This window comes from Gekko japonicus, unplaced genomic scaffold, assembly GCF_001447785.1.
Source record: "Gekko japonicus isolate JY-2015 unplaced genomic scaffold, Gekko_japonicus_V1.1 scaffold16, whole genome shotgun sequence".
Classification (NCBI taxonomy): domain Eukaryota; kingdom Metazoa; phylum Chordata; class Lepidosauria; order Squamata; family Gekkonidae; genus Gekko; species Gekko japonicus.
Genome location: NW_015169777.1, coordinates 1,469,968 through 1,483,332, shown reverse-complemented (window position 1 = coordinate 1,483,332; position 13,365 = coordinate 1,469,968). Strand labels below are relative to the sequence as shown.

The 13,365-nt window shown below is 43.0% G+C and overlaps 1 protein-coding gene across 1 annotated transcript in view; it reads left to right on the top strand.

The window, feature by feature from the left end:
* The window catches only part of COL24A1 (collagen, type XXIV, alpha 1), a 346,183-nt gene that overhangs the window by 282,430 nt on the left and 50,388 nt on the right, over positions 1-13,365 (top strand). Inside the window, exons 37-41 of the mRNA XM_015416682.1 lie at positions 1,810-1,863; positions 3,199-3,255; positions 6,097-6,150; positions 9,080-9,133; positions 9,266-9,319. Of these exons, the coding sequence (XP_015272168.1) occupies positions 1,810-1,863; positions 3,199-3,255; positions 6,097-6,150; positions 9,080-9,133; positions 9,266-9,319 (273 nt within the window). The remainder of the gene's footprint in view (positions 1-1,809; positions 1,864-3,198; positions 3,256-6,096; positions 6,151-9,079; positions 9,134-9,265; positions 9,320-13,365) is intronic.

The following is a 13,365-nucleotide window of genomic DNA, read 5'->3' as shown; positions in this document are numbered from 1 at the left end:
CCAGAGCTCCTTACAGAAGCTAACATCCTTCTCCGCAAGAAGACAATCGTAACAGTGCCAACAAAAGATCAACACTCAGGGTTCTACTCCAGATACATTTTGATCAAAAAGATTGGGGCAGAGTGAGACCTATCCAAGCCTGAGAGGCCTGAAGTTCAGAATGTTATCTATTCCTGATATCCTTTCTCTGTTATGCCCAGGTGTATGGTTTGTAACACCAGACCTGCTATTTGCATATTTCCACATAAAGATAACACTGGACCATCAGAAATATTTCCTCCTCCAATGCAATTGCCTCCATTTCCAAAACACAACCCTTCCCTTCAGGCTAACAACAACATCCAGGGTATTCACCAAGATAGTAGCAGTGGTAGTGGCCTGCCTACGCAGGCTGGGGTGCAAGATATACCCACACCACAATAACTGACTGATTGTATCTGATGCCAAGCTGAAACTCCAAGCAGACTTATGCCTCATACTAAGGATACTTAAGGCATTGTACCCATGGGTCAATGCAAAGAATCCAAGTTGGAACTCATGCAGAGGGTATTATCCATAGGAGCCACGTTAGATTTCACTATAGCCAAAAAGGGTCCTGGCAATCAGACTAATATACTGTGTTCCCAGAAATTATGTTTTCATCCAGTTATACAAATCCAAAAACTGCTAGGATGGCCTCCACCATATCAGTGGTACCCTATGCAAGGCTACATGTGCATCCTCTGCAGTTCTGGTTTGTCAGGAATTTCAACCCCCTTTATCACCACCAATCAAAGAGGTTAAACATCCCAACAGAGGTGGTATGGTCCCTCCACTGCTGGACTGTGTCAATCTCATAATAGGAATTTCATTTCATCCCCCTCCAATTCAGGCATATGGGAGAATTAAACCCTTCGGAAAAAACCCTTTTCATCTCCCTTGAGAGAATTAAACCCTTCAGGAAAAAAAACCCTTTTCATCTCCTTCCTAGACACCAACATGAGCAAGAAAGTGTCAGTGCAGTCCATTTCCAGATGGATAGTCACTATGTTATAAACTAGTGTGAGTTGACTGTCCACTGAAGCTTTATGCTCACTTTACCTGAGCGCTATTCACCTCACCATGGTCTCTCCATCAACTCCCATGGTCTGCCTCCTGCACCTTCCCAAAGCATTTTTTGATGGATATAGATGCCACAAGAGATGTGGCAGTGAGAAGTGCAGTCCTGCAGTTTCTATTCAACTGAGAGCTCACACCTAACTTTCTAAGACTGGTAAGTCAGCTTGCTACTCTCCCATGTGGGACTGCACAGGTACCATGACAATGAAAACAGGATTGCACTTACCTTCAACTGTTGTTCATCAAGTGGTCTTCTGTGCAGTCACACATTCTTCCGTCCTACCCCACTATGAGCTCTTAATTAAGTCCAACAACTCTACCTCACTCTGGCAGTGGCAGAGAGGAACTGAGGGAAAGGCGCTACCCCCCTTTTTATCACACTGTGAAAGGTGGGAAACAGTGTGGGGGAGTAGGACTGAATGTCCTCAGGTGTTTTTTGCGCTTCAAAAACCTCTCTGTGATAGGCTTGCACGTACACAGTACCCATGTGTGACTGCAGAGGTGACCACTCAATGAATGACAGTTACAGCAACCTTGTTTTCCTCCTTGAACATTTTGCATACCCTTGTATCCCCATCCATTCCCCAGCATACTTGGGGTTCTGTATACTACAAACTCTGTGCATGTTCATATGCACCTGAGAGAAAGAGAGGAGTGTTGGGGCAATGGCCAGGAAAAGCTGACTTTACATTTAGTTGTTCCTTGTCTTAGGGTCATCAAGGTCAACCAGGAGTATCTGGCCCTCCAGGACCCAAAGGAGAGAAGGTATGAAGTCTGGCAATGTATGTGTATTTACTACAGATACTGTACTAGAAATTATTGCTATCCATTAGAATGGGGTTATTCACTGGTACCTCCCCTGATTCGTGTGAAGATACATTCATATACCAGGTAAATTTAAATATGGATTTCTAGTAGCAGGAATCCATAGCTTGGTTCTGTTTATAACATGGATCCATGAGTTTATAATCAACCTGTGTGAGTGCTGATGATTAATGAATTTTGGTTGACATCACACATATAAAGCTACCGTATTGCAAGTCATGCTATTGGCCCATCTAGTTTAGGATTTTCTATTTTGATTGGTAGTGGGTCTCCAGAGACTCAGGAAAAAAGAGGCCTTTCCCAACACTTCCTATTACAACCTTTTGTATACAAAGTCTGTGTCACTCAGCTCTCCTTTTGTGATTACACTTGTATATTTGTGAAGCATTAAGTATGCAGTTCTTCAAAATAAGAAGTTACAAGCATAGATCTGCAAGAAACTTAGGCTGTGGTCACACTGCAAGCTTATTGTGATTTGTTCCCGCTATAGATTTGATCGGGAATATTGTTTTTGGGTTGGGATGATCACACATCCCTCCCTGAACTGCATTGCATGACAAGGCTCTGGGCACCGTCTAGATAGCTGCACTGCCACTTGAGCGGCACAAGTTTTTTTAATGCACATGGCTGAATCAACGCCCCCACTTGGACTCGCCGTACTCCCTTTTTTTACAGCCCCCCCCAACAGCAAACAAAATGAATCAGTGATGTACTACCAAGGACTGGAGTCTATATGTGCGCTTGAACGTTTAAACATTTGAGACTCCTAGAGAAAAGCGGAGTATAAAATCCAACTCTTCTTCATCATCATGCAGAAACCTTCCCAAAATGCTGCTGTTTGGGGGAGGGGTGCAGAGAAAGATCTCCATGAGGAAGCAACCTAATTTTACTTAAAATGAAAGACACATGATTTAAGCATAATAGTATGATTTTGTACAGGTGGAATACAGCACTATGTTGAAGTCTATGTAGAACTACCATTCAGTTCTGCTTGCATATTACTGAGGGAAAAGGAATCATTCAGTACCACAAAAGTGTCCTTATGTGGAAGTAACTAGTTAGATTGTGTGTGTGTGTGTGTATTAATGTGACATAAATGTACAAATTACTAAAGGTCTACATTCAGTATTTGTTGTCTAATATTACTCTTTGTCATGCTGCAAATATGCAGTTGTTTACAGTAGAGTGTTATGAAATCATCTCAGATGTTAGTGTATAGTTTACTAAAGACTCACTCAAGTTTGATGACCAATAATTGATTTATCTTTGTTGTAGGGTTACCCTGGTGAAGACAGCACAGTACTGGGATCACCTGGGCCCATAGGTGAAACAGTAGGTCTTTCTTTATCGAGAAAACTATATAAGTGATTCCAGATAGGAGGCAGGAAATGGTGTTCTCCAAAAACATATACTTGCCTCTGGACACTATCATCACAGTGTAGTTCCACAGTGTAGCTTTTATAAAATACAAAGTTATGCCTGGAGTTGCACAAATTTAGTGTTTTATAACATACACTGCCACAAGAAATATTATTTTATAGCTGTTACATTAACTCTATTAGCTGAATTATGGTCTTTGACCGCAATAAACATTCTATCCTATTGTGGTCTACTTTCTTTCTCACTGTGTATGTTCTGTATGTGTATTCTGTGTGCATTTTCAGACAAAAAATAATTCTAGACCAATGGATGCTCCCCTTTTGATTGACAAGTGATCCCTGTGGCATTTTTAGGTGATCCTGGAGGTCAGAATTAAAATAGTAAATGAAAATACTAACACAGTAGTAAACCAACAAAGTGTGTGAGTTATGAACCAAGGACTTCCCTGTTTCAAATCTTACCTCTTTCATCTTGCCCTGCTAGGTGGCCTAGAATAAGGCAATATTCTCAGAATTAACTTTTCTTTTTCTTCTTCTTTTTTTTAAAGCCCCCGGAGGGGATTTTTTATTTTTATTTTTTTATAATACTACATAAACTCTCAAGAAAAGTTGGGGATAGGGGGACTACAATTAAGGGGGAAAGAAAAGATAACCCACACTAAGCTAAGAAACCAAGGTTAGGAGATCATTCCCTGTTAAAATACTGTTAGTAAAAGAAAAGGCTGTTAATAAACAATATACTTTGTGAGATCCTGTCTTTCTAAGCTTATATGTTAGATTGTTACTTGTTATGAGAAGATTTCCCGAGCATCTCCTCCAGCTCGCTTCATAAAAGCAATTTGCAAAGTCCTTCCACCTTTACATCTATACTAAAACTCTCTAAATTCTTGATATCTTCTTAGATGTTCACTGCCGCCCAATCGTCTTCCATCCAAAGGAATAGAACCGCTAGTCTTAAGCCTCTTTCGCTCTGGTCTCGGGGTCCAGTGGATTCTCAAAGGTTTCTTGATTATGAAGGGTACCTCCAGCTCCTTTTTCTCAGCAGACTTTAAGATGACACTTTCTAAGAACACACGCAGAGAAGAAGTTAACTCCTTGTAAATTTCTCCTGTTTCTCTTGTGCTCTTGTTCTCTTTTCTTCTTTTCTCATTGAGATCGCTGCTTAGTTTAGTGTCTATCTCATTCGCTTTGAGAGTCCTCGATTCCATTTTTTCTGCACTCGCCTCCTGGAATTGCCGAGACACAAACTGTTGATTTATCTTGGCCAGTTGCTGGTTAATACCAACAAGCTGCTCCAAGATCGGCTTGATGGCTTCTGCTACTAGTGCAGTGATGTCAGCTTCCCTTCTTCTCAGAGTTTTCGCCATCTTATTTTCTTTTTAAAAAGAAATATTTGTCGCTTCAACGTTTTAGTTTCAATAAAGTATCTTTCTTCCTGGCTCTGCAAATCGTATACGCTGTTAAAAGCTCATGGAAATCTCCCACAACAGGTTTACTTGCTTGCAAATAAAGTATTTCAGAAATATCCGCTTACAACTGTCTTTCTCCACCTCCCCTCTTCCGTTTATTTAAACGCTTCAAAGAGGCACCCCCTCCAACCGCTTAAGGGGTTTTGGGGGGGGATTTCGCTACATGTATCCATTTACAATCGTTTCTCTCTCCTTCCCCCTCCTTTTTTATGCAAATGCATTGAGAAGCGTCCCTCTTCAGCATGCTATCGCTCAGAAAGTTTTTCCTTTGAGGGGGAGGGGATTTTATCTTCTGAAGACAAATCGCTCATTTCACTCACAATTCGCTCTTTAACTCACAGTTCATTGTTGGTCTTATCTTGACCTCGCACTTAATTGCTCTTCCGCTAAATCTCCTGTGCTTGATCGGGTCAACACAGCTTGTGGTCTCGCTAAGAGAACACAGTCAGCAAGAGGGTCTGTCAGGGCGGAGGGGAGCCTCCATTTCCCTGCCGTCAGCAGGAAAAGAGGTTCACCCTCAAAGCCCTATGGCTTGGAAGCTCTCCCTGAACTCCCATGGAAGCGCAGAGCCAGCTGCGCCTCTCTCCCTCGCTGCTGTGTGGTACGCCTCCCCAGAAAGCTGGGAAAGGCGTCCGCCATCGTTGTGTCGTTGACCCCGCCTCAGAATTAACTTTTCAACTGCAACATGGAAACAACAATACAGCCTCTTGACAGGAACAGTGAAATAATATCTGTGAATTCCTTAAGCCCAGTGTTGCCTCTAAGCTGAGTTAGTGTGGGCTACCTCACAGTTTTTTAGCCTCCGGCTCACAGATTTTTGTCTTAGCTCAGGAAGGATGGCTCCAGAGCAAACTAATTTATGCAGTAGCCAAATTGCTCACTCACAGCTCTAATGCCAGTAGCTCACGAAGTAGAATTTTTGCTCACAAGACGCCACAGCTTAGAGGGAGCATTGCTTAAGACACTACATAAATGTTAAGGATTGTTAAATGTCTTTGACTTTTCCACCATGTTCTGTGGGAGCAAACTATTGCTTTTTTAAACCTGTGAAATTTAAAAATTCAAATTGTCGTTATTATGAATAATTTTAGACAGTACTTCATGTACTGTGGCTATAAACAAATTAATCATTTACTAATATAGAGCTAATTACAAAATTACATATCAGTGAAGTTCTGTAAATGGTTCACATATAGAATTTTGAAGCATCCCTTGTTTCCTTCCCTTTTTCTGTTATTTCTTTCGAATTTATATTTTTCTCCATAATTGATCTATATTTCAAATGACAATTTAAAAAAATCAGGCCTCTTTTTTATTTTTTTAAGGGTCCTATTGGTGAACGTGGAGATAGAGGAGAACCTGGTGATGTAGGTTACAAGGTAAATACATACTTTGGTTTTTGGTTCGGTATTTATGTTCTGCACCTGTCTGTTTTATTATTTATTTACAAACTATGTATCCCTAACAGCTAACAGATTAAAAACATACATAATTAAAGCATATCTTAAAAGCCATTAAAACCAAACAGAAACACATTATTTAAACACTTAAAATCAAGGTAAACACACATGCAGTACAGTTGTTTGGGGGGGGGGGGGTTTGCCATCAAGTCACAGCCAACTTATGGCAACCCCATAGGTTTTTCAAAGCAAGAGATGTTCAGAGGTGGTTTGCCATTGCCTGCTTCTACATAACAACCTGAGACTTCCTTGGTGGGTTCTCATCCAAGTACTAACCAGGGCTGAGTCCTGCTAAGCTCTCAAGACCTGACAAGATCAGACTATTCAGGTCAGGGCAATATATATACAATAAAATACGTGTACATAAAAACAGCAATTAAAGCACAGGGCAGGAAGGAGAAATCACTGAAGGAATGCTCGATGAAAGAGCAGTTTTTTAAAAGTCTCAAGACAAAACTAGATACAAACTGGGAGATCCATAATTAAGAACTCCCACTTTTTAAAGGCTAAAGAACGAGTTGGGGTTGCAGTGCTGGGCAAGAGTATTAACCCTCCCATATGCCATTTCCACATTTTTCCTGGAACCAATGTTCAGAAGCCTTTGGGGCATAGAGAACAGAAGGACCTGAATCATAAAGAATTGAGTTCAAATCTCTCCTGAGCCACTAAGTTCACTCCTGGTGGTAAAATCATTGTGTACCTCACTAGGCTGTTTTGTGGTTAAAATGGAACATAAGAACCTAACCTGGAGCTTCTCAGGGGAAAGAAAAGCTGCAGAAAGGCCTGTGGTACAGCAGAAAGACTCCGATTCAGTCCCTGGTACCTCCAGCTAAACACATGGGAAACATTTTCTGTGCTACAAGGACCACTAGTATGACTCTTATCCCTATGTTCATATTAGACAAGCTGAGAACTTAGCCACAAATACAGTTACTTGGCAAACTTAACCTGTTTGGACTCCCTTGATTATGTGTGAGGTGATCTGTTGGATTGCCCCAGTGTTTCCTGGTGAAAGTTTACCTCAAGCATAATACCATGCCAAGCAGCTTTGTGCATGTTCAGCAGCCACTTATGCTACTGGGTGCTGCAATTGTTGCTTGTGTCCACTTCTGCCTAGCCCAAGAATTAAATAATCTCATTTACCAGAGAAGAGGTGGTAATCTCCAGGATCATGATTGAATCAGTAGGTTGTCTGATTTGTATTGCAAAACACAGAGTTGCTTGCAGTTTGCCCCCTGTTCGTGCCTGTGCTGTCAGATGCTTCCTTGAAATGGCTGGCATTCCTTTTTTTCCTGCTTTTTTCACCCACCCAGTCAGCCGCATCTGTTTAAAGAGGGATCATAAGAACTGATAGCAGATGGAGCTGAGATAATGAGTTGACACTTAAGGCACACAGAGACAATTAATTAATTAGTAAGTGTCAATTAAAAAATAATCAGACTTTTTTTTCTTATGTGCTTTTTAAAAACTGAAGGCAGTGACAGCAGCCGAGTGTGGGGATGGTGGCTGCAAAAAAAAAAAAAAAGCAGCCTGTTTGTACAAAAAAAAGCAGCTTAATTGTGCAAACTGGATGGATCCAAATATGTCCAGATGGCCCTGCACAGCTCACTGAATTATTGGCTTCTGCTGGTGACCACTGAGCATGACATTAGTTGAGCTAGTTGGTGATCAGAAACAATTTGACTCTTTTGAGCTACTTTTCACATATTCATCCAGTATGATATAATGCCATTGACAGTACTGTATGCATGCATGTTCCCACACAGCCTGATAAGACTCCTAGTTTTCCTGCTCATCCACAGATAGCCTTCTCTGCTTCCCACTCAGTAGCCAATCGCATAAATAAAGTGTTGTGTCCGCTGACCAGCACTAGGGCCAGCGATTACCCCAGAGCTTGACTCTGGGAGAACAATAGGGACTAGGCTCCTAGTCCCTCCACTCTTGTCCTGGCCAATGGGAACCGGGGCGGGAGATTCAAACCCACCAACGGGACCCAGGGGTGTGTCCCAGGGGTGTATATAGTTGGCCAGCTGGCCGTTAGTCCCTTGTCTTGTTGTGTACCAATAAAGTGTGCTATGCACTATGCCAGTCTTTGTCTTTCGTACATGCGGCAAACCCACTACACAATATAAAGCGAGCAAATCAATCAGCCAGTGAGTATAAATAAACATATTTTTAAACAATTCTAGCCAGGTTCATTTAAGTCCACATTATCTTCAAGGTAATTTCACACATATACATTTTCAAACAGACTTACTGGAGCCATAGTATCCCCTGTTTCATATCCTAATGTCCCCTGACCATCTGTGACCCTAGGGAAGAACTGATTTCAACTGCTACATATATGCAAATGCATCTTGTAAGGCAGGCATTGAACCTCAACCACCACAGCTATTGTGTAGCAACAAAGTCGTTCAACAGCTGTTCAATTTGTGGATGGCAAACAGATCTGACGTTTGACCCATGAGTGATTGTGGGTACTGAAAATGGTACTTTTGCAGGCTGAACCTGTCAGAAATAAAGCAGAGTTAGTTGTGTTATGCTGATGAAATGTGGATGGATGAACAGGAAGACCGAGAGTAGGGGCAAGGTTTATGTGTTCATGGGTTGAATATTATTGTATTTTTAATACAATACAGTGCAGTGTATTATTGTATTTTTAATACAATACAGTGCAGTGGAGGTTTTGGGACTTTTGAATAAGGTATAGCTGAAAGACGAGTGAAGTGTCTTACCAACTTATGCTGCAATGAAATCAACATGTTGGAGCACACTTCGACACCCAAATTTTCACTGGAAATCTCTTATCATTTGCCTGCCCAGTAATATGTTGTACTCCTATTTCTAGGGTCACCTAGGACTTCCAGGACACAGAGGTGCTGTTGGACAACAAGGACCACCGGTAAGTGTACTGTAAAGAGGGCTCTCTTCATTGTTCTCAATTTTTAAATAATGCAATTGCATGTCTGTATATTTCACTATGGGACAACCTATAACTTTTGTTCATTTTTAATGGATTTTTCCCTCCCCAAAGGGTGAGCCAGGCGAACAGGGTGAAGCAGGACCAAAAGGAGAGCGGGGATCCCGAGTAAGTCAAAAGAGACAACAAGAGAATATATTGTTTTGATTTTTTAAAGATACTTGGTACTTTAAAGATTAAGAATTTTACTGTGACATAAATGTCTTTGTTGCCATGTTAGCCCATTCCCATCTCTGGAATTTGACAAGGCAAGGGGTAGCTTATGTTGTTGGAGTTACCACAGCATCCTTTCTTTGGCACTGGAGGCAGAACCAGATGGTTCTATATCATTGCCAGGGAAACTTTACTACCAGCCCCTTTCTTTAATCCGAAGCCAGTATAATACTATGCCAGCCTCTGATTTAAGTCTGACTGTCCATAGGATGTCCCATAAACAGGTTGTCGGAATGCAGGGCAGTCCTGTGGATAGAAAGCTGGATTTGGATCTGAGAAACCTAGGGTTAAGCCCCTTCTCTGTTGTGTAACTGTTTTAATGACTACCTCTTTCATTTACTGATGGCATTGTTAGTGTATGGTATTGTTTTGCAGAATCATTGAGGTAACTCATGACATAATAAAATACATTGTCAGCATTAACAGTTAAACTCCTAATGCCTTTAGAAGTACTAAATGAGCAAATAAAACAATCCAAGATTAAATTAAGTCTTAACCCTCAAATGCCTTCTGAAATAATAATTAAAAAGTTGTCAACAGTTTTTTAAATATTAAAACTGAGCAGGCCTGCCAAGTTTTCTGGGGAGTAAAGGCCGTAATGAGACTGCTGCTGCTGCTGCTGGAGAATCCTCACTCTTGTCCTCATAAGTCACATTTTGTATAATAAAGAAGGTGCAGGTGTTGTTTTATACCTTGCATGTACCTTTGTCCTCCATTGGAAACAACATGCTGGACTAGATGATGTAGTGGCAGTTCTGATACTGTTAGGCCCCGGTCACACGGAAGATTTTGGCCCGGGAGAGGGACGGATCGGGGGCGCAGCAAACGGGCACGATCTCACCGCAACATCTGGGAAGCAGCATGCACCCGTCCCCGATCTGTCCCTAAACCCGAAAAAGCCCCTGCAAAAAAGAACCTCCTACAGAGGAGGATTTACCTGAAGCACCGCAGCAAGCGTGGCCGTGGGATCGCCGCTGCGCCCATCGTCCGGAGCAATTCAGGCTCCCGGCCAAACTGCGCACGCGCACACATGCGCAGTTCGGCAGCCTCGCTCTCCCTTCAGTAGCTTCCCCCCCGGCATCTGATCGTGCCAGGGAGGAACTGCGCGGTGGCTCAGGGGATCTATGTGAACCTGCCGCTGCATGTTTCTTTTGGTGCAGCTTTAAAAAGCCACACTTTGGCCGTATTTCCCCCCCTCCCGTGTGGCAGGGGCCACCGTAGCCCTTTTCTTATCCTGCATACTTTGCTCCTGAGCTTCTTGAAGGCAGGGCAGGATAAAAGTGTACTACAAGCAAGTCCTGTCATTCCCCTGCTTAGGATGCCAAGAGCAACCTTGGCTCAGCAGTGCTGATGGATTGTGTGTGGTGGGACAAGCAGTTGGGCCCTTGGCCCTAGCTGCAGTTAGCACCTGATCCTTTGTGCCATGGTACTTGTTTGATAACTCATAGAGCAAGGCTAGTAGAAACCAGCTGTTGAAGTTCTTTGAGCAGTTGCCTTTCTGGCTTCGTGTCTGTAGTTTTGAATAATTCTTTTGTGGTCTGAAGTGTTCTTTCTCTGGGGGAAATAAATAAATAACGTTGCATTCTTAAAAAGAAGTCAGCTTAGGAAAATAGCTGAGAAAGAATATTCAAGATGATAAGAGACCACCAAACAGAGACCCTCACAACTTACTCTGCATGCTCTTCAGACCTTTTGGTTTATATTTGTTTTGAATAGCAACCAAAGAGAAAGCTACTTCTTGGCATTTGTGTGAATTTCAGAAGCAGCAATTTGGAGAGGAAGTTATATGAAGAAAAAAATCTCAAATTGTACTTGGCATGCTCAAGTCTTATAGAGGTTCTTGTGGCTGTGACCACTGTTCACATTCATTTAAACTCCTTTGTAAAGAAAGCACAGCTATGGCACGATGCCTGTGTGTTTGGAGCAATGAGTTTGGGGTTCAGTCCTGTCATAATCTGGGCTGTGCTACCAGAGGCCTACTAGGCCCAGAGAGCCTGGCTAGCAGTAGGTGAGGCTGGGCCTACAACTCCCAGAAGCCCCTGGGAGGATTTGGAGCCAAAATGGACCAATAGGAAAAGAGGAGGGCTGGGAATAAAAGTTCTGGAGCAGCAGCAAAAGCTGTTCTTTCTTCCAGAGGGCAGAGCCAGAAGAAAGGCTGCTGCAGGGGAAAAACCCTCATCCTAAGGGAGGGGTGAGTAGTGTAAAGCCACTTGAGATAGTGAGCTAGGGAAAGTAAATTTAGACGCGTTAGGGCGTTTTAGGCTGCGGTCACACGGAGCATTAGCCACGCTACAGAGACGGAAGATAGGCGGATTTTCCGGGCGCGATCACAGTGCCACATCTGGGAAGCGTAGAGCTCTCGTGGCGAACCTGAGGCTTCCCGCCGAAGATGCGGGGTAAAAAACTAGTCGTTTCCGGAAACCGCGGGGCAAGAGCAGGCGCCTGATCACGTTTCCGGTGGTAGGTCGTGGCATCCGGCGCCCGCCCATGTCCCATCGCTAAAACGTTTTTTTTCAAGTCTCCACGGGATGCGCACAAACACCCAACGGCGCATGCGCACACTTCGTTTAAAAACAAACAACACAGCCCCCTCCTCTTTTCCGTACCCCCCACACACTCCTGGCTCGGCCTGCTCAAGAGGAACTCTCTGCACCAGGCAGCAGCGGGGGAGGTTCAGGGGGGCGTGGCGGGAGGACAGCCCAGCTGAAGCTCCTCTTGGAGGGGAACGGACGGAGGACACAGTTTGCATTCCTCTGCAGCCCTGGAAGGGGTTAAACCTGTGGAGCCTTTTGCTAGAGAGGCCGCTTCTTTGCCACGCCGCAGGATTGTCCTGTGATCGGCACCTCCCCCCTAACCACGGGACCTTGACGGGACCTCTACGGGACGTCTGATCGCGCAACCGCGCATTATTTTGCTCCGGGGCAAACAGCCACGCTTCCCCCCTGCATTTTCCTGCCCATGTGACCGGGGCCATATTTCTTTTTTTTCCCACCCACTTACTGTTATTATTCTGCACTTTGTTGTTTGACCTCCTATAAAATAAACCTTTTTCTTGTTTCACTCTGCCTGGTCCTCACGCCTATTATTCGGCCAAAAGGGAGGTCTGAAGTTCTTGGGAGGGTACTCTGGGCCTTCTCAAGGGAACCTAAATCTAGAGTGGTGGCAGTGTCAGGTAACACCCCACCTGAGTCGTGACAAGTCCAAAGGACCAAGTATAAATGTTGCACTTTGAAATTAATAAAAGGTGAAAGAGTTAAGATTTATGCGATCTGAAGAGAAACCAGTTTCACCTTCAGACTTCTACTTTCAACCTAGTCCTGCTCCAGTAAAATTATTTTGTGATGGATATGTGATAATCTGCGACTGAAAGCAAAACCACATTCTGTTAGCTTACATATCTCAGTAGCTATATGAAGCTTCCCCTGTGATTGCAGGATGTTTAACATTTGGCAGCACATACATAATATAGAACCAAAAAAGAAAACCCTTTAACTTGTGTTGTCCCCTTTCAGATTTTCCATTATGCTCCCTAGGCTGAAATATAATATTCCAGTCATATTCCTAAAAATAGTTTAACAGCCAGAGGCTTCATGGAAAATGTACGTCTTAAAACTGCAGTTAAAGCTGTACTAGTAACATGAGAAATATTGAGCCGCTCCTACTATATTGATTGCATAGAAAAGGAGTCAAAATAATAAATTATTTGCTTTCATTTTAAATAGATTCATACAAAACTGACAGTTTGCACAGGCTTGGAATCTGTGAATTGCTTCCACTGACAATAGGGTTTTCCCTTCGTATAATTAACTCCTTCTGCAGGAGGAAAGCTCCACCATCACTGAAATGAAGTCATAGGAAACAACCCACTGGCTTGGATCCAGTGATGAACAAGTGGAAACATGAATGGACTTAGGTCTGCTTCTGCATGCTCTTTCACAAAC